The sequence below is a fragment of the Nycticebus coucang genome, chromosome 13 (assembly GCF_027406575.1).
Source record: "Nycticebus coucang isolate mNycCou1 chromosome 13, mNycCou1.pri, whole genome shotgun sequence".
NCBI lineage: Eukaryota > Metazoa > Chordata > Mammalia > Primates > Lorisidae > Nycticebus > Nycticebus coucang.
In genome coordinates, this window is record NC_069792.1 from 65,784,977 (window position 1) to 65,807,263 (window position 22,287).

General features: G+C 38.8%; 1 protein-coding gene across 3 annotated transcripts in view; it reads left to right on the plus strand.

Annotated features, from left to right (window-relative positions):
• The window catches only part of ATP6V1C1 (ATPase H+ transporting V1 subunit C1), a 53,685-nt gene extending 35,429 nt beyond the window's left edge, over nt 1-18,256 (plus strand). For all 3 annotated transcript variants that reach the window (XM_053558716.1, XM_053558718.1, XM_053558717.1), the window contains 5 exons: nt 6,912-7,004; nt 7,093-7,186; nt 8,910-9,007; nt 15,968-16,094; nt 17,636-18,256. In XM_053558716.1, the coding sequence (XP_053414691.1) occupies nt 6,912-7,004; nt 7,093-7,186; nt 8,910-9,007; nt 15,968-16,094; nt 17,636-17,731 (508 nt within the window). In that variant the 3' untranslated portion in view covers nt 17,732-18,256. The remainder of the gene's footprint in view (nt 1-6,911; nt 7,005-7,092; nt 7,187-8,909; nt 9,008-15,967; nt 16,095-17,635) is intronic.
• Nucleotides 18,257-22,287: the final 4,031 nt, after the last annotated feature.

Here is a 22,287-nt window from a genome sequence, read left to right on the forward strand (position 1 = left end):
TTGAAGGAGGAGGAGGCGGCACTGGCATACTCAGAATGTCCTCCAGAGGTGGCGTATTCAAAGACAGATTTCCATGGGATGGTGTGTAGGCTGGTTAAGTAGGCCCCCCACCCAGCCTGGAGTGCAGTGTTGTGGTCATAGCTCACTGCAGCCTCAACTCCTGAGCTCAAGTGATGCCCGCATCTCAGCCTCCTGAGGGCTCCAGGCACATGCCACCATGCTGGCGGATTTTTTTATTTTTTGTAGAGATAAGGCCTCACTATGTTGCTAGGCTGGTCTTGAACACCTGGCCTCAAGCAATTCATCCACCTTGGCCTCCCAAGGTGCTGTGATTACAGTTGTGAGTTGCTGCGCCTAGCCTGAAAAGAGTAGTTTAAAAATACTACTTTAGAGATTTAGATCTTTTGACAGTCACATTATAGTTTAAAGGGAAAAGTTATGTAGTAACAGTTTGATAGATTATTTTCTGAATGATCTGCAAGCGCACACCCTAACCCTTTGAGGGTTCCCAGCCCTTCCTTACGCAATGGAAATATCTGTTCTGCCTGTGTCTCTGCTCAGAGGATATTGGGAATTGCTGACTTATACACACCTATTTAAATTCAGCCATAGAGAACACAACACTAGCTCAAATACCACTACTAAATATGTAGAACACAGCACTAGCTCAAATACCACTGTTAAGAGTATGTGTAGTTCATGTGAACAAATAGGTCTTTGTGAGTTAGTCTGGAATGTCATCTGTTTAGGAAAAGTGTCTGACTTGATGCTGAGTTTTTGGGTTATCAGAATAACTTTTCTGAGTAATTGCTGTGTGCTAGTCATTGTTCCAAGTGCTTGACACGAATTAGTTATAGGTGGTAGCACTTGTTATTTCAGTGATTGCTCTTAGGAGCAGTGAAGATGACAAGTGGAATTTTGAGGTAGCAGAATAGATTGAAAAATATGATACTCAAACCTGGAAGTAATGATTTAATTTTTAAAAACCCAAGATATTTGCAAAATATTTTATGTATGTATTAAACGATTAGACAGTTTGAAATGCTGCCATTATTATGTGACTAAATGCAGGGATATGTAAATGTCTTGTCAAGGTTATTGCCAGAGGAGTGGAGGCTGGGCTGCTGTTCAGCTTCTTTCTGTTGGAACGCTGCTCAGAAAGAGACGCTTTTGACATCCATTTTCAGAGTCACTACTTTCCTCTTTTGTAAAATCTATTTTTACTTTTAAAAATTGATTGGGTCAGATTACTGGTAATCTTTTGCTTTTTTCTGCCTTTGGAAACAGCACCACACACTCATTGGTTCTTCACAGAGATTTTTGTTCAGGGAGTGGAGTTTCAAATGAAGCAGAGGAGCCTAGCTTTAGGAAGTGCAGGAAAAATGATAGTAGCCACTGGGAGTAAAAGTTTCTCTTGTATTTTGGAGCAAGGGTTACAAAGGTAACTTTTATGGAGAAAAGTAGAGAAGAAACAGGTGGATTGATGAGGAATCAGAGAGAATGGGAAGACCAAGTCCTAGGAGAGAGGTAAGAAATCAGATGTAGGGCGGCGCCTGTGGCTCAAAGGGGTAGGGCGCCGGTCCCATATGCCAGAGGTGGTGGGTTCAAACCCAGCCCTGGCCAAAAAAAAAAAAACCACGAAAAAAAAAAAAAAAAAAAAGAAATCAGATGTAGTAGGGTGAGCTCAGAAACTCCAGGAAGCACTGCCCTTCTCAATGGGTTGCCGAAAATGTGAAACATCTGAAAAACATTGACTAGCTATTGACTTCGTTTTCTCTAGGCCCTGTTACACCTGTGAGAAGATAGTGTTCTACACTATCTACATAACAGTAGAAGTAATTGGAGAGAGTGAGTTTGGCTCATTTATTTGAACATAGTAGAACTTTTTGAGAGTTGGGTTAAACCTAAACTAAGCCCCCTTGCAGGCATCGTTCATGACCAACTTCATATCTAGGGAGAGTTCAATCCATGTTGCATCACAAAAAAATGTGACTTTCTCACCTCTTCCCTCTCCTCGTGTCTTTCATTTTGTTTCTTTACCTTGGTCTCACATGCCACCTAAGGTCACCGCTGGTTTCAAGTTCATCCCTCTTCTGCCTCGCACCTTGCTGGTGATCCCCTGCTGCATCATCTCCCATACTCACTTTCTGCAGGCTGTTCCCTTGGCCTCCAGAACGGCTCTGCCTTTAGAACCTTAGATCTATAATTCATCTCTTTAGCAGACCTTCCCTCCATTTTTCTCACTCTCACTGAACCTGCCCTTTGACCTTGCTCACGTCTCCAGTCCCCCAGTCTTTTGTTTGTATTGACTTTGTTAATTTTCTCCAATCATGCATCCTGTTCTGCTGAGCCTGGTCTGTCTAGTCATCACTGCAGCCGGTGTCTTGCCAGCACCATCAGCTCTGGCCCCCATGACTCATACTCCAGATTAATCTATGTGCAGTCTCCTGGCTTCTATGCCTAAACTGCTTGAGTGTGTTGAAGAGACTCTGGTAGCCCTGAATATTGGCCACTCCACACTTACACTGTTCTGTCTCAGGGGCACACACTCTGTTCTTCTATCAGTGCTGTTTAAACCACACCCATGGCTCTAACCTCACCTATAGTATTAGGACTGTAGTCTTCCTTAACCCCAGCTTCAGACTCACATATGCAGGTTCATACTGGACTACTCCACGTGATAGCCTAGTGACCAACATTATCACCCCAATCTTGGACTGAAAACTCTCTGGTTTCCTTGTGGTATATGGCAGCAAAATCTATCTAATGATCTAATTCAGAGGTGTGGTAGACAGTCTTTTTAGACTCTTCTCCCTCCCCTTTCCCAATCTAATCAATTGCACTATTTCTTTCTTCCACAGTATTTTGTTGAACCATATGAAATCACTTTTGTAGATGAAAAACAGTCCGATATCTATAATTGCGTATGGTTAAATCTACTTTACACTTGCTCCTCCCAGCCACATACCTACTGCTGCTGCCCATTGTGGACTCCCAACATCTCTTACCGGGACCATTGTAGTTGCGTTTAGCTCAGCTGGTTGGTTTCCTTTTCCCCATTATTTTCAGTTCATCAGCCCTCCACATTGCTGCTGGTTTAATCTCTGTGACATACAGATCTACTAGTTACTGCCCTGTTTAAAACCCTGTTGCTCCTCCTCACTTTGCTGCCTCCCTCAACACATACAGGTATACACAAACACACACCTCGCAGTATCCTGTCAGCTGAACCTCAAATACATGTAGGGTTCTACCTGGTATGTTCTTTTCTCTTTTAGGTTGTGTTTTTTTTTTTTTTTTTTTTTTTTTTGAGACAGAGTCTTTGTCTTCTGGCTTGCATGCAGTGGCATCATCATAGCTCATGATAATATCAAACTCCTGGGCCCTTAGTGGTCCTCCTCCCTCATTCTCCTGAGTAGCTGGGACTACAGATGCCTGCCACACGCCTGGCTAATTTTTCTGTTTATTCTAGAGGTTGGGTTGCTCTTGCTTAGACTGATTTTAAACTCCTGACCTCAAGTGATTCTCCCAGACTGCTAAGATTACAGCCCTGAGCCACATTGCCTGGCTTCTTTTGCTTATCCTTTAAACTCTACTTGGCATCACCTCTTTTGTGAAACTCTTTTGAATGACCTCAGATAAAGTTCCTCATCTGCCAGTGTATCAAAAGTATTTTCTATTATAGCACTTCTAACTTTGTAGTGTTTGTTTATTTATTGAAACAGAGTCTCAGTTACCCTTGGTAGAGTGCAGTGGCATCATAGCTCACAGCAACCTCAAGCTCTTGAGCTCAAGTGATTCTTTTGCCTCAGCCTCCTGAGTAGCTGGATCTACAGGTGCTCCCCGCAATGCCCGGCTATTTTCAGAGACAGGGTCTCGCTCTGGCTCAGGCTGGTCTTGAACCCCTGAGCTCAGGCAGTCTACCACTTCAGCCTCCCAGAGTGCTAGGATTAAAGACGTGAGCCACCACGCCCAGCCATAGTTACCTGTTTATATATCCTTTACACCCATTCTTTGAGATCAGAGAACAATGTCTTAATAGTTTTGTTCCTACTATCTAGCAGTAGCTTGGCACATTATATAATGTCAGTACATGTTAAATGACTAAAAGTCCAAAAATAGTAAGGACTTATGATTTATTTTTTAGAAATATTAATAGCCGGGCGTTGTGGTGGGCGCCTGTAATCCCAGTTGCTCAGAAGGCTGAGGCAGGAGAATCACAGAAGCCCAAGAGATAGAGGTTGCTGTGAGTCCTGTGACATCTTGGCACTCTACTGAAGGCGGTAAAGTGAGACTCTGTCTCTACAAAAAAAAAAAAAAAAGAAATATCTTTCCTGGGGGCAGCTCCTATGGCTCACAGGAGTAGGGCACCAGCCCCATATGCTGGAGGTGGCGGGTTCAAACCCAGCCCCAGCCAAAAACTGCAAAAAAAAAAAAAAAAAAAAGAAAGAAAAAGAAGTATCTTTCCTGGGAAGAGGAGGAAAAGCAAGTAGCATTTATTTTATTTTTTAGAGACAGAGTCTCACTTTGTTGCCCTCGGTAGAGTGCTGTGGTGTCACAGCTCACAGCAACCTCCAACTCCTAGACTCAGGCGATTCTCTTGCCTCAGCCTCTGGAGTAGCTGGGACCACAGGCACCTGCCACAACACCCGGCTATTTTTTGTTGCAGTTTGGCCAGGGCTGAAACCACCACCTTCAGTATATGGGGCTGGTGCCCTATCCACTGAGCCATAGGTGCTGCCCTATTTATTTTTTCCTTAATAAGGTAGCACAAGTAGGATTTAGTCATAAAAACAAGATTTTAAGTTTGAGTGAGCCAACCAACTTGGCTGTGTTTCAGGCCTCTACACAGATTGGTAGGAACCTGCTTAATACAGGTTGACTATTTTAAATTGCGCACAAACTTTTTATGGACACTCTGTAGATACCCTCCTCATTGACACAGGGCTATGTCAAGTATCAAATGCTTTTGAAAGGGCCTTCAGAACAGCAAAGTATTATATGAGTTTAAAAGATTACTATGATAGTGGTAGGATATATTGTTAATGGCTCTGAAGTAGCTTGTCAAGTCAGATTTGGATGCATTTTGATCTTAGCCAACTTACACATCACTGCACTGAGTCAGTCTTGGCAGACCAAAAGATCATTAAAAGATTTTATCGATCTCTGCCCACTGGCTAGCTGCCTTGTTTTAGGTTTGGTAGGCATTAGGAGGAAGAACCAAGGTTAATAGCTTTGAGAAGACAAAATTTAAAAGATTTAAATATTCTAAATTTGAAGTAGTTGAGTTTTCTCTAAATGTCAGTTATAACAGTGATCGGTGCTCCCAAAAGGGACTGCTGTCATATGCAAGGGCAGCGGCTTTCGCTGCGTGGCTGACCAGGAGCCAGGATGGATTCAGTTCTTAAAGCCGTTCTGTGATTAAGCGTTGCAGTTGCTTTCTGGAGTTCTTGGCTAACCAGTAGTTCTTAGCTTTAGGAAAAACTATATTTTCTTTTTAAAAAGAATTGATAAGGTATCTTTGAATTCCATAAGTACTTTCTCAAACAATTTTTTTTTCTTTAAGAAACAAGGTCTCACTTTGTCACCCAAGCTAGAGTGCAGCAGCATTCTAGCTTAGTGCAGCCTTCAATGTAAGGGGTCAAGCAATCCCCCTGCCTTGGCTTCCCGGGGCTGGGACTACAGGCATGTACCACCATGCCCAGCTAATTTTTAATTTTTTTTATAGGGACGAAATCTTGCTATGCTTGTTCCCCAGGCTGGTCTTGAGCTGAGGTGATCTTCCCACCTCAGTCTCCCAAAGTATTGGGATTATAGACATGAGCCAGTGTGCGCAGCCTCTCTCAACTTAACTGTTTTTTCTGATTTTAGAAGTGCCACACTATAAATAAAAACTAAACATTAAAAAACAAAATAGGAAAACAACAAAGGCACACAAGGAATCTTTGGGAAGTGACAGATGTTTATTGTGGTGGTTTCACGAGTATATGCATATGAATCTGTTCAGATTCTCTGCATTAAATATGTATAGTTTTTTTGTGTGTGTGTCAATTAGTTGTTTAAAAAAAACACAAACTAGATATTAGAAGAACCCTAATATGTAAAAGATAGAAAAGTGAAGAGGCCCCCACCCCTCAGTAACATTCCCCCACCCCGAGGTCATCACTATTGGTGCACAGCCTTGTAGACCTCAGCTAAGGGATTCTGTACATGAGAAGCTGTAGGGCAATTCTGAAAGCCAGAGTAGGACCCAATACTATACGTGAGCTACACAGTTTGCCTTTCCACAGAGTGGACTTTTCCCCACGGCATTTCGAATTTATGTGACAGTTACAGTTCCCTGCCAGTTGTGTGTGGAAAGGTCTTTCTGGTGATAACCATGGAGCTGTGATTGAATAGAAGTTCTTACTTCACTGCCTAAAAGGCAACCCCGAGATACATACAAAAAAGCCATTTACTTAGAAGTTGTGTTTATCATTTTTGATTTAGGGATGTGATGGGAGAAAAGGAAAGATCTGAGGTGTGGAGGTGCTGGCAGGGCAGAGAGGCTGAGCCAGACTGGACTGCAGAGAAGCAGAGAGAATTAGAGTCCCAGAAAAGAAGAGACTGCCTGGCAAGGAGACACTGGCAGCAGACTAGCCTGGCACTGGTGTAGATTGAGAAGCAGGGTTCTTAGAGTTTAGATGCCTTACTTGAGTTAATGTTTCATTTTTTTGGCTAGTACAAAGTAAATGTAATATAGAATGTTAAGGCATAATATCAGTGAGTGTCCCTAGCATTGAGGTGATTTGGAAAGGTGATTTGATACCTTACTGTTCCTTCTCTTCCTCTGGTTTCTGAATTCTGCCCTTAATATAAAAGAGTATAATAAGTATAAAGCTTTAAATGGACTTTTTCTTTTCTTTCTATAGTGTTCTCTCAGAGGACCAAGACAGTTACCTTTGTAACGTCACCTTGTTTAGGAAGGCAGTCGATGACTTCCGACACAAAGCCAGGGAAAACAAGTATGAATACTATTTTTTGTATTTTTTTTTAATTTGTTGGTTCATTTGTATACAGTGTGAACAATTTTGTTTTATTCCCTGAATTTAGATTCATCGTTCGTGACTTCCAGTATAATGAAGAGGAGATGAAAGCAGATAAAGAAGAAATGAACAGGCTTTCTACTGACAAGAAAAAACAATTTGTATGTGTTTTTAATATTTAGTATTATCAGTGCTAAGCAGAAGTAAAAGTGGGTGTTGCTTTCTTTAACTTAAAAGAAAGCAAAACTTCCCTGATTTTGGTTTTAAGAAATTTGATTTTAGTTTTTTCTATTGAATAATCCGAATTTCCTCTGAAGCTTAAATTTGTGAATAGTTACCTTAAAATATATGCCTAAAAGTCATTTAGTACACCTAAATCCATATCAGAAATTAAATTTTTTTTTTTTTTGAGACAGAGTCTTAGTTTGTCACCCTCAGTAGAGTGCTGTAGCATTATAGCTCACAGCAACCTCAAACTCTTGGGCTGAAGCGATTCTCTTGCCTCAGTCTCCTAAGTAGCTGGGACTACAGGCACCCACCACAACGGCCAGCTATTTTTTTTTTTTTTTTTTTTTTAGAGACATGGTCTTGCTCTGGCTCAGGCTGGTCTTGAACCTATGAGCTCAGGCAGTTCACCCACTTTGGCCTCTCAGAGTGAGTGCTAAGAATTAGAAATTAATTTTAAATGTAGAATTTTGGCTAATGTCCTTGTAGTGAAGGGTGATTTTAGTTAAGTAATAAAGTTCATTCTTTTCAGTAAGAATTTTCATTTTCTTAAGTTTTTCCAGGGCCCCAGTATTTTATTGCAGCAATTTGTATCTAAAGTATTGAAAAGTTGGCATGTTGTAGTTTAGGCATAATGGGGAAGAGGGATGGAACAGTGACAAAGTCAGCATCAACTTTCTTGCTTTCTTCAAGTGTAGGACTACTGTGGAGGCTAAAAACTTGTGTGGAGAGGGAAACATGTAATGAGTGATAATGTGTTTCCCTTATAGTATGGGGAAGAAATAAAGGAAAATTCATGGAAAATTATTTACAAGTACTTTATAAACCATATATTCTTGAATGGCAGAAAATTAACCCAAATCGAGTAATGTCCACTATAACCAACTTGTTGGGAAAGACACAAAACCCTTTAAAGAACAGATATTTTGACCAAATATTTTTACTTTGCTTTGTCATGGTTTTTGCTTAAATTAATTGATTGGTACATCAAACAAGCCTAATAATGTTATTCAAGTAAGTGTGGGCTGAATTGGTAATGTACGTGTATGTCTTTTAAGTATGGAGAGGTGGTATTATTTGAAATTTGTATCTTTGAAGAGGTATTTAATTCTACTAAATATTTTAAGTTCAAAAAAAACCTTAATACTACATAATACAAAATCATTAAAAACGACAATTGAAGAGATTTGGAGATCTTAACCCCCTAATTTTACAGATGAGAAAACTAAGATCTAGGGCTATTTAGTCACTTGGCTGCATAACTGTTTACTTTTGTTTCCGAGAAGTGGTTTGTAGGTAGAATTCTGTATTAAATGTTTTAGAGTACTATGTAGTAGATTCAGATTTTTGTATTTTGGTTTTCAAATCTAGTGTACCTCTATATTTTGTACCACTTTCATTAAAATATGTCTTTTTCTTTGTTAGTGAATAGGTTTAGTGCATTTTAATATCTATCAAGGTTACCTAGTAGTTGCTAACCTCTTAATCTAATTTAAGGTATAAAGTACCCAAGATAATAATACTTGAAACATTTAAAAAGTGACTTATGTGAGTTAATTCTTCTGTAGATTCCTAGAGGGTAGTCACTTCTTTAAAAGTAATTGATCTAATTGTCTTTTCTAAAACCAAATTTGTTTAATTTTTTTTTCCTTTTTATAGGGACCACTTGTACGGTGGCTGAAAGTGAATTTCAGTGAGGCATTTATTGCGTGGATTCATGTGAAAGCCTTAAGAGTTTTTGTTGAGTCTGTTTTAAGGTAAAAAAAAGTTAATTATAGAACTTGGAACTGCAGAATTTATAGTCTTTTACACTGGACCTCTTCAGTCTAGCAGTGTGAAATTGACGTTGAAAAACTAAAGACCCATCATGAAGAAGACTCCATTGTCAGTATTGTAAGCCTTATAAAGTATGAATCACTCTTGTCCTTTAACCTCAGGCAAAGAGAAAGAGATCCTGCTGCTGTGCTCTCAGGTTCTTTTCTTTACAGTTACTTAAGTTAAAAACATTATAAAATATTAGCCAATATTTCATTAAAAGGAAGATCTTTCAAATAGTCTACATGTAGTTTGTTTTCATATGCAGTATACTAATATATGGAAGTCATATCATTACTAACCTATAATATTTTAATATTTTAAAATACTTACAATCTCAACCATCTTTTGGTCCTCTGTACATGTTTCTCTGACTGTATTAGAAATAGTTTTTAAAAACTCATGTGTACTTCAGCAGTGATTCCAGCGACAAGCACTTCCCTAAGAAAGCTTCTGCTCAGTAAGTGAACAAGTTCAAAGTGCCTTTTAAGTGGGCTGAAGAGAGATTTAGGGTGTCTACCTGCTGGGGTTTGAGAAACTAGCAGCCTCCAGTCGTATCAGAACTGTGATTAACATCTCATACCCCAGAAGACCACGTGTTGCCCAGACAATATTCGATATCATATACATACTGCTTTGTTTTTGGTTGTGTTTTTTTTTTTTTTTTTTTTTTTTGGTTTGGTTGTTTTTTTTTCTTTATTTTGATGTTGTGGATTGTTGTTTTGTTTTTCAAGTTCAACCTTTTCCATACAGATCCTTTTTCTTTCTCAATTTTTCTAGTTTAATTATAATTTCCCATTGCTGCCTATTTCAATAATTAGAACTTCATTTTTGTTAGTGTTTCTACCGCTATTATTTGTTTTTTCCAGCCAATTTTATCCCGTAAAGTTTTCTGTTTGCTTGTTTTGGTTTGATTTATAGCATTTTTGTCTTTCCTCTCTACTTGGTGGAGGTAAGGTACTGTGTCTGATCAGGTTAGCAAAGAGCTGCTGACCTCAAGGGAACCACCCAACTGGGCACCCCCAGAAGGTGGTTTTTTTTTTTAAGGTTGTATCAAAGTACCCTCCTGTACACCTATATTGCTCTGTCTCCCTCTTTCTGTGCCTCCCTTCTTTTTGTCAATATTCCTTTTACCCACCCCCTCTCCTTTCTCTATTTTTCTTTTTTTTTCTTATCACTTGGTCCTCCTTTCTTTCATCCCTTTTTTGCTCTTCAACCTTCTCACCCTTCTGGTCCTGTAACCCTTAGTCCACAGGCACGAGAACTTAAAGAGCAAGAGGAAGTGAAAGGAAAATTAGGGCAAGGAAACAGATAAAAGAAATCACCCATGAGGAAGAATCAGCAGAAAACTCCAGGCAACATGAAGAACCAGTCCAGAACAGCCCCGCCAAGGGACCATGAGGTAGCTACTGCAAAGGATTCCACCTATACAGAAATGTTAGGAATGACAGAAAGGGAATTTAGAATACACATGTTGAAAACAATGAAAGAAATGATGGAAACAATGAAGGAAACTGCTAATAAAGTGGAAAATAACCAAAAGGAAATCCAAAAACAGAATCAAATCAGAGATGAACAATATGAAGAATATAAAAAGGATATAGCAGAGCTGAAGGAAATGAAAGAGTCAATCAGGGAACTTAAAGATGCAATGGAAAGCATCAGCAACAGGTTAGACCATGCAGAAGAAAGAATTTCAGAGGTAGAAGACAAAGTGTTTGAGATAACTCAGATAGTAAAAGAGGCAGAAAAGAAGAGAGAGAAAGCAGAACGTTCACTGTCAGAATTATGGGACTTTATGAAGCGTTCCAACATACGAGTTATAGGAATTCCAGAAGGGGAAGAAGAATGCCCCAGAGGAATGGAAGCCATACTAGAGAATATTATAAAAGAAAATTTCCCAAATATCACCAAAGATTCTGACACACTGCTTTCAGAGGGATATCGGACCCCAGGTTGCCTCAACTCTAACCGAGCTTCTCTAAGACACATTGTGATGAACCTGTCCAAAGTCAAGACAAAAGAAAAGATTCTGCAAGCTGCCAGGAGTAAGCGCCAGTTGACCTACAGGGGCAAATCCATCAGATTGACCGCCGACTTCTCTAATGAAACTTTCCAAGCAAGAAGACAATGGTCATCTACCTTTAATCTACTTAAACAGAACAATTTTCATCCCAGAATTCTGTACCCTGCTAAGCTAAGCTTCAAAATTGACGGAGAAATCAAATCATTTACGGATATACAAACATTGAGGAAATTCACCACAACAAGACCAGCTCTACAGGAAATACTTCAACGTGTTCTGCACACTGACCACCACAATGGATCAGCAGCAGAGTAAGAACTCAGAAATTAAAGGACAGAACCAAACCTCCACACTGATGCAAAAGATAAAACTAAGCAATGGACTCTCACCAAATAAGACGAATAGAATACTACCACACTTATCAGTTATCTCAATAAATGTTAATGGCTTGAATTGCCCACCGAAGAGACATAGATTTGTTGACTGGATTAAAAAACACAAGCCATCCATTTGCTGTCTGCAAGAAACACACCTGGCTTCAAAAGACAAATTAAAGCTCCGAGTCAAGGGTTGGAAGACAATTTTTCAGGCAAATGGAATTCAGAAGAAAAGAGGAGTTGCAATCTTATTTTCAGATACATGTGGATTTAAAGCAACTAAAGTCAAAAAAGACAAAGATGGTCACTTTATATTGGTCAAGGGAAAAATACAACAAGAAGACATTTCAATTCTAAATATCTATGCACCCAATTTAAATGCTCCCAGATTCTTGAAACAGACCTTACTCAGTCTGAGCAATATGATATCTGATAATACCCTAATAGCAGGGGACCTTAACACTCCTCTTACAGAGCTGGACAGATCCTCTAAACAGAAATTAAACAAGGATATAAGAGACTTAAATGAGACCCTAGAACAACTGTGCTTGATAGACGCATATAGAACACTTCATCCCAAAGATAAAGAATATACATTCTTCTCATCACCCCATGGAACATTCTCCAAAATTGATCATATCCTGGCACACAAAACAAATATCAACAGAATCCAAAGAATTGAAATTTTACCTTGTATCTTCTCAGACCATAAGGCACTAAAGGTGGAACTCAACTCTAACAAAAATGCTCGACCCCACCCAAAGGCATGGAAACTAAACAATCTTCTGTTGAATAACAGATGGGTGCAGGAAGAAATAAAACAGGAAATCATTAACCTCCTTGAGCATAACAACAATGAAGACACAAGCTACCAAAATCTGTGGGATACTGCAAAAGCAGTTTTGAGAGGAAAATTCATTGCTTTAGATGCCTACGTTCGAAAAACAGAAAGAGAGCACATCAACAATCTCACAAGAGATCTTATAGAATTGGAAAAAGAAGAACAATCTAAGCCTAAACTCAGTAGAAGAAAAGAAATATCCAAAATCAAATCAGAGATCAATGAAATTGAAAACAAAAGAATCATTCAGAAAATTAATGAAACAAGGAGTTGTTTTTTTGAAAAAATAAATAAAATAGATAAACCATTGGCCAGACTAACGAGCAATAGAAAAGTAAAATCTCTAGTAACCTCAGTCAGAAATGATAAAGGGGAAATAACAACTGATCCCACAGAGATATAAGAGATCATCTCTGAATACTACCAGAAACTCTATGCCCAGAAATTTGACAATGTGAAAGAAATGGATCAATATTTGGAATCACACCCTCTCCCTAGACTCAGCCAGGAAGAAATAGAGCTCCTGAACAGACAAATTTCAAACACTGAGATCAAAGAAACAATAAAAAATCTTCCAACCAAAAAATGCCCTGGTCCAGATGGCTTCACTCCAGAATTCTATCAAACCTTCAAGGAAGAGCTTATTCCTGTACTGCAGAAATTATTCCAAAAAATTGAGGAAGAAGGAATCTTCCCCAACACATTCTATGAAGCAAACATCACCCTGATACCAAAACCAGGAAAAGACCCAAACCAATTTCAGACCAATCTCACTCATGAACATAGACGCAAAAATTCTCAACAAAATCCTAGCCAATAGATTACAGCTTATCATCAAAAAAGTCATTCATCATGATCAAGTAGGCTTCATCCCAGGGATGCAAGGCTGGTTTAACATACGCAAGTCTATAAACGTTATCCACCATATTAACAGAGGCAAAAATAAAGATCACATGATCCTCTCAATAGATGCAGAAAAAGCATTTGATAAAATCCAGCATCCTTTTCTAACTAGAACACTGAAGAGTATAGGCATAGGTGGCACATTTCTAAAACTGATTGAAGCTATCTATGACAAACCCACAGCCAATATTTTACTGAATGGAGTAAAACTGAAAGCTTTTACTCTTAGAACTGGAACCAGACAAGGTTGTCCTCTGTCATCTTTACTATTCAACGTAGTGCTGAAAGTTCTAGCCAATACAATTAGGCAAGACAAGGAAATAAAGGGAATCCAAATGGGAGCAGAGGAGGTCAAACTCGCCGACGACATGATCTTATACTATGAGAACCCCAAAGACTCAACCACAAGACTCCTAGAAGTCATCAAAAAATACAGTAATGTTTCAGGATATAAAATCAATGTCCACAAGTCAGTAGCCTTTGTGTACACCAATAACAGTCAAGATGAGAAGCTAATTAAGGACACAACTCCCTTCACCATAGTCTCAAAGAAAATGAAATGCCTAGGAATATACCTAACGAAGGAGGTGAAGGAACTCTGTAAAGAAAACTACGAAATCCTCAGAAAGGAAATAGCAGAGGATATTTACAAATGGAAGAACATACCATGCTCATGGATGGGAGGAATCAACATTGTTAAAATGTCTATGCTTCCCAAAGCAATCTACCTATTCAATGCCATTCCTATCAAAATACCAACATCGTACTTTCAAGATTTGGAAAAAATGATTCTGCATTTTGTATGGAACTGGAAAAAACCCCGTATAGCTAAGGCAGTTCTCTGTAACAAAAATAAAGCTGGGGGCATCAGCATACCAGATTTTAGTCTGTACTACAAAGCCATAGTGCTCAAGACAGCATGGTACTGGCACAAAAACAGAGACATAGACACTTGGAATCGAATTGAAAACCAAGAAATGAAACTAACATCTTACAACCACCTAATCTTTGATAAACCAAACAAGAACTTACCTTGGGGGAAAGACTCCCTATTCAATAAATGGTGTTGGGAGAACTGGATGTCTACATGTAAAAGACTGAAACTGGACCCACACCTTTCCCCACTCACAAAAATTGATTCAAGATGGATAAAGGACTTAAATTTAAGGCATGAAACAATAAAAATCCTCCAAGAAAGCATAGGAAAAACACTGGAAGATATTGGCCTGGGGAAAGACTTCATGAAGAAGACTGCCATGGCAATTGCAACAACAACAAAAATAAACAAATGGGACTTCATTAAACTGAAAAGCTTCTGTACAGCTTAGGAGACAATAACCAAAGCAAAGAGACAACCTACACAATGGGAAAGGATATTTGCATATTTTCAATCAGACAAAAGCTTGATAACTAGGATCTATAGAGAACTCAAATTAATCCACATGAAAAAAGCCAATAATCCCTTATATCAATGGGCAAGAGACATGAATAGAACTTTCTCTAAAGACAACAGACCAATGGCTAACAAACACATGAAAAAATGTTCATCATCTCTATAAGAGAAATGCAAATCAAAACAACCCTGAGATATCATCTAACCCCAGTGAGAATGGCCCACATCACAAAATCTCAAAACTGCAGATGCTGGCGTGGATGTGGAGAGAAGGGAACACTTTTACACTGCTGGTGGGACTGCAAACTAGTACAACCTTTCTGGAAGGAAGTATGGAGAAACCTCCAAGCACTCAAGCTAGACCTTCCATTTGATCCTGCAATCCCATTACTGGGCATCTACCCAGAAGGAAAGAAATCCTTTTATCATAAGGACACTTGTACTAGACTGTTTATTGCAGCTCAATTTACAATCGCCAAAATGTGGAAACAGCCTAAATGCCCAGCAACCCAGGAATGGATTAACAAGCTGTGGTATATGTATACCATGGAATACTTACTATTCAGCCATTAAAAAAAATGGAGACTTTACATCCTTCGTATTAACCTGGATGGACGTGGAAGACATTATTCTTAGTAAAGCATCACAAGAATGGAGAAGCATGAATCCTATGTACTCAATTTTGATATGGGGACAATTAATGACAATTATGGTTATGGGGGGGGAAACAGAGGGAAGGAGGGAGGTGGGTGGGGCCTTGGTGTGTGTCACACTTTATGGGGGCAAGACATGATTGCAAGAGGGACTTTACCTAACAATTGCAATCAGTGTAACCTGGCTTATTGTACCCTCAATGAATCCCCAACACTAAAAAAAAAAAAAGGGTGATCACTCAGAATCATATCACTAGAATAAAAACAATTAATACTGAATAAAAAAAAAACTCATGTGTAGCTATGTAGCTATGCCACTATTTTTCAATTCAAATTTTTAATGTAGATATTGACAGACTCATGTTTATTATCATAGAAGTATCTACTACCCTTACATATTATTATTTCCTGACGATATTCATAGATTAAAAATGGAATAGTAGTTAAAGTAAAAGTCTTCCATTAAAGAGAGATTTCTAGTGGACAGTTAGGATGAGGGATTTACATTTATATGCATATTAGTTTTAAGTTTTAAATATAAATTAGTTGAAGGGTTTATGTATATTAGCTGAACTTGTGAAGATAGTCATTGAAATGAAATGCCCTTTCCCTGATAATCATGACCAAAGAGTTTGAAAGCATGTGCTTAAAAAACAATCTGTTGATGTGCCTGCTTGTGTTGTATACTGTATTTCTGCTTTTTTCTAAGGTATGGCTTGCCAGTGAACTTCCAAGCAATGCTACTTCAACCCAATAAGAAAACAATGAAGAAACTGAGAGAAGTATTATATGAATTGTATAAACATCTAGACAGCAGCGCAGCAGCTATTATTGATGTACGTACTTTACTTGTTAGTCTTGTAGAGTAGGAATTGGAATGAATTTCAGGAAAAAAAGATTGGAGGAAGACAGAAAAGGGACAGTGAATATCATGATACTTAATCATTTTTTATCACTTTGAGGTTCTTAGTTTGTTAAATAAACAGCAAATGACTTACATCGTTTACCTATTTTATTAGTTATAGCTGAGCTTTGCTTCTAGATGTTTCTTTTTTTTTTTTTTTGTGGTTTTTGGCTGGGGCTGGGTTTGAACCCGCCACCTCCGGCATATGGGACCGGCACACTACTCACTGAGCCACAAGCGCCGCCCGCTTCTTGATGTTTCTAAAAGCCAGTTATTATCCTGCTATATATCAGATGTTTATAGCTGCAGAGATACAGAAACAACCATTGACACTAGTTGTTTACAAAAACTGTAATTGCAGAGAGGAAGGAAACAAGTAATTATTTTGATTTTATTTGGTAAAGTAATAGAGTCAATAGATGAGCATTTTGAAAGGAACAGTCTTTTTTCTAAAATGGTATGTGTTTATATCTTCTTTTGCTTAAAAGAAGATGTAAGGATGTAAACAGACTGTGTGTTTTTTGTTGGCTGCTGTTTAAAATTGTAGTGGGCTTTTATTTTATATTTCAAATATCTTTTATTTTTTGAGAACGAGAGAAGAGTTTGTTCTGTTGCTAGAGGGCTAGAGTGCAGTGGCGTCATCATAGCTCACTACAATCTCAGATTTCTGAGCTCAGGTGATCATCCTGCTTCAGCTGCCTGAATAGCTGGGGTCACAGGCATGTACCATGTGCCAACCTGCCCAGCTAACTTTTTTTTTTTTTTTTTTCCTCACAGAGACAGGGTCTTGCTGTGTTGCTCAGGCTGTTCCTGAACTCCTGGCCTCAAGCCATCCTCCTGCCTTGGCCTCCCAAAGTGCTAGGATTATAGGCACAAGGCACTATGCTCAGCCTTGATCTCAAATATCTTGCTGATTTTTTTTTCTCTTGAGGATGGTGGTATGTCACATGGGCATCAGTTGGAACCATGAAAAATTTAGTGTTTCTTGATAGAAGAAAATGCAAGAAATGACTTCCTACATTTTTATGGAAGTGTAGATAAAATAAGAGGCCTAACTATTTGATATATAATTTCCCATTATTAAATCCTTGTGATATGCATACCTAATAAGTGTTATTTTTAAAACCATATTTGGTTTATTTTCATTCAACATTTTATAAGCCTGATATCCCATAAACTCAATATCCCAAGCCTCTAAAAAAGGATGGTAGAGTCATGGTAGAAACACAGGCTTTGGAGTCAGAATGCTGAAATCTGGCTTCACTATTCACTGTTTCCTGCACCAAGTGAAACTTTAGAGACAGTTTCCTCATTTGCAAAATGGAAATAATGCCTAACTCAGATTAAATTAGCATGTGTGTATATGTTTGGCCTGGAATAGGTGTTCACTAAAAAGGAAAATGGTAATAATTTTTTCTTGTTATGTTAAATACTGTAAGTACATGATTAAATAGTTGTCTTGTTTTTCCATAGGCTCCTATGGATATTCCAGGTTTAAACCTGAGTCAACAGGAATATTACCCCTATGTGTACTACAAGATTGATTGCAACTTGCTGGAATTCAAGTAAAAACGAGCTCCTCCCCAGCCAATCCTGTCCTTGTGTTGGTGTGTGCTAACGAAACTAGGTTACAGTAGGATAGTACTTTTCATTATTCTCTGTTATCCTTTGCTTGCTTACCCCTTTCCTAGGTTAGTTCTCCCATAGTGGTCCAACATTTTCTTTTTAAAGGAAAGTATATGTATTGTTTCTTTTTATTGATCAGGTCTATAAATGTGTACTAAAAAAAAATCAGAGTTTATTTATAAACAGAATAGTTTATTTAAAGAGAAGGTCTTTTCCTTATCAATAACGTGGTATGCATTAATTCCATTTGTTATTGTTGTGCACAAAAGCCTGTTTAGAAGGGAATGGTGTAAACATTTATACCATTTTGTTCACTGTAATTAGTAGACATAACTGTTTAATAGTTATTGAATTGTGATGTAAAGAAATGTGACAATATTCAGGTATGTGCTTTTTGAATGTTTCAAACTACAATCTATGAGCACTGTTGACACCCACAGGAGAGAATAAAATTACCTGTGCAAAGGTCTATCGTGGTGTGTGTAACTTAAGATTACGATTCAGTTTGAGAATTTAATGAGTGATGTCATAGCTAACTGCTGTGCTGCTTTCAGGATTTTGTTATATGCTGAGGTGTGACTGAGTCATCTGACCTTCCTATGATTTAAGTGTGCCAAATTTGGATGAAAGCACAAACTTGAAGATTATTTTTCATATATGACTAATATTTACATTTGGACACCAGAGTCTTAGTTCTATCAAATAATTAAGAAGTAGAGCCAGTTTTGAATAAAATGTAGCAAAAGTATGCAACTTTAGTCATTTGTTTTGTCTAAGTCTTTATTTCACATGTTTCCTTTTCAAAGTCTATAAAAGCCTTCATTTTGAGGTTTATATCATTTATGACATAGTCTGAAAATAGAAGTAAATGAGGAGGCTCTGTGGCTCATGCCTATGATTCTAGCACTTTGGGAGGCTGATGTGGGAGCATTGCTTGAGGCCAGGAGTTCAAGATCCCATGTCTACAAACAGTAGAAAAATTAGCTGGATGTGGTGGCATGCACCTGTAGTCCTGGCTACTTGGGAGGCTGAGGCAGGAGGATACCTTGGGCATAGAAGTTTGAGGTTGCTGTGAGCCAAGACGATGGCACTGCACTCTAACCTAGGTGACAGAGTGAGACCTTGTCTCAAACAAACAAACAAAAAATGCTCTGAAATGAGTGACTTAGTGTAGTGCCCTGAAGGAGCTTTTAAAAGAGGAATTTGTGGCAATGCTACCTGCCCTTTGTGCTTACAGGTTTGGAAATGAGAGAAAGAAGTTTGTATTTTATTTAGAGGCATGTCATTGTTATTCTATTCCCTTTAGAAGATTATCTTCCAAAATCTTTTTGTTTCAAAGTTTTATATTGTTGTTTTATAAGTAATTACCAATTTTGAACAGATAAAGACATCTACAAAGTAGAACATGAGAGATACTCTCCCCCTACACCCTCCAATTTCCATCTCCCAAAGGACATTTATATACTCTTCCAGGCCCTTTTCTGTATTTCTGCATCTCTACAACATATGTATCTCACACATACAGTTTATTTTTAATAAAAATAGGATCAGGGCCAGGTATGGTGGCTCACACCTATAATCTTAGTACTCTGGGAGGCCGAAGTGGGTAGATGGCTTGAGCTCAGGAGTTTGAGACCAGCCCGAGCAAGAGTGAGACCCAGACTCTAAAAAATAGCCAGGCACTCTGGCAGGTGCCTGTAGTCCCAGCTACTTGGGAGGGTAAGGCAAGAGGAGTGCTAAGCCCAGGAGTTTGAGGTTACTGTGAGCCATGAAGCCACGCCACTCCACCCAGGGTAACAAAGTGAGACTATCTCAAAATAAATAAATAAATAAACATGAAATTAGGATCCTACTAGTCATATTCTGTCACTCACTTTTTTGCTTAATATGAGCAATATTTCCAAGATACCTTTATAGGGTAGCTAGAGCTACCTCATTCTTTTAACCAGCTACGTGGTCTTCCACCATGTGTGTGTGCCATATGTAGACGAATGGATGGATAGGTTATTAGTTTTTGTTCTTAATAAACATGGCTACAGTGAGCATCATTGCACAAATCTCTTTGTATACTTATTTTAGTATTTCTGTAAGAGAGATCCTAGAAGTGGAATTTTTCAGGGTCATACATAAAAATGTATACATATGTATTTAAAATTTGAGTGCACACTGTCCAGTTACCTGTCAGAATTCCAAATTCAACACATGGTTGGATGTGGATTTATTTTCAGTTCTCCTTTGGACAAGAGGAAGCTGTAAACATTTTGGTTTTGATGTCAGAAAATACCGCTTCTTTGTCTTTTCAAGTGTTGTTTGAGTCTTAATATTTGTAAATTGAGGATAATCTCTCTCTCTTAGGGGGGAGGTTTTGACTATTAATTGATAGGCCCACATGATAACTTTTAAGTGTTTATTTAGACTTGAGTATTCTTTTTTTTTTTTTTGTGATTTTTGGCCGGGGCTGGGTTTGAACCCGCCACCTCCGGCATATGGGACCGGCACCCTACTCCTTGAGCCACAGGCACCGCCCCTAGACTTGAGTATTCTGATGAGAGTAGGTATGGACTGTATCAAGTTTAAAATGCCAGCATAGCTGAGCACCAGGACACACTCCTGTAGTCCCAGCTACATGGGAGGCTGAGGTGGGAGAATCGCTGGAGTCCTCAAGGAGGTGATGAGAAAATAGGCCTCATGTGCTCAGAAAGTGCTTGGAGCACCCGGTACGAAGTTGGGACATACACTTAGAATCTTTTTTTTTTTTTTTTTGTAGAGACAGAGTCTCACTTTATGGCCCTCGGTAGAGTGTCATGGCATCACACAGCTCGCAGCAACCTCCAACTCCTGGGCTTAAGCGATTCTCTTGCCTCAGCCTCCCAAGTAGCTGGGACTACAGGTGCCCGCCACAACGCCCAGCTATTTTTTGGTTGCAGTTCAGTCGGGGCCGGATTTGAACCCGCCACCCTCGGTATATGGGGCCGGATTTGAACCCGCCACCCTCGGTATATGGGGCCGGCTCCTTACCAACTGAGCCACAGGCGCCGCCCTACACTTAGAATCTTTAAGGAATACATGTAGCTCCTTTTTCACTGTGTTTGGTTTGGGTAATGCAAGATGGTACCCATCTCTGCGGGTTAGCAGGAAGTAATTATGTGGTGGAGTGCACTGGTGAGCAGTGGAGTTTGTGTCTGTAACATAACATCAGAATAGTTTGAGCATCACTGCGCTTTAGTCTGTGTTGGGTTATCTACATTCCTGGGAAAGACCGCTCCTGCCACTTGCCTTGTTCCAGACAACTGGCTCTCCACCAGAACAGAGCTCACGTTACCTTGAGGCTCTTTATTTATTGAGCATCTGTTAGAGACTGTTGACATCTGTTACCTCAGCCCTGCCCCCCTCTGGTGGTGTGATGGGAAGACTGGCAGTCCCCATTTTATATAATGTGGCGATTTAGGGGCAAAGAAGTTAAGTCTATAATAAGTCACAAATTTTGAGTCAGAATTTGAACCTAAGGTTTCTGACAGCTGCGTACCATACTTCCCACGCTCCACTAGGTGCTGTATGAGGGAGCCAAACACATTCCTTAACTGTGGTGTAAGATAGACAATGATATAGAAAATATGTTGGTATTTGGTAGGAACACAGGAGTCCAGAACATTTCATCAATGATGGGTGATGATGTGTCCAGTTGTTCAATGCTAATTTCAGTAGCCTGAGTTATTCACCCTGGGAGAGTTTTCTCCCTCCTCTACCACCCTTCTGAAGTTGCTCCTAAGCAGAAACTCTGAGTGGAACATATTCCACACAGCTTTGTGAATCAATGCTTATTAAGTAGTACCTTTAAAGTAATACTTTGTACATAAATATTCAGCAAATGTGAACTTTTATTTGCTCTCTTCAAAATTAAATAGTTGCAAGTGTTGCCAATAAAATACAAGAAATTGATCTAGAAATGAGGTTTTTCTCCTTTATTCTCACCTGTCTTTTTATTTTCAAAAGAAATCAAAGTAACATATGTATGAGGTTAAAAAAGCACATATGAAAATGTTCCAGAACAACTTAAGATGAAAACCTTATCTGGTTTTAGAAACAATTGTCTCTGTTAACATAAATAAAAGATGGTTGCCCTAGGTTTGTAACAGTAGTACATTCTAGAAGAAACAGCACAAACTTTCCCAATTTAGTATTTGTCTCTACATTGAAATTTGCCATTTCAGTAATGTAAACTTATTCACAGTCTTTGTTTTTCTAGCATTGATAGCATTAGATTCTTTAGATAAATACATGGATGAAATTCTCACCTTCTAAAAAAAAAGGCAGGCAGTCAAGCTATCTGTTCACCAGTGGATTTACCCTTAGAATATTTTTAGTTCAGAGCACCATGACTTGTGAGAGAAACAGGGAACAGAGAAGAATCGTGAAAGTCCTGAATGGTAAGAGACTACAACACTACCTTCCTGGCTTCTTTACAGAAGAAGGTAAAACTGAAGAGAAACAAGACAAGG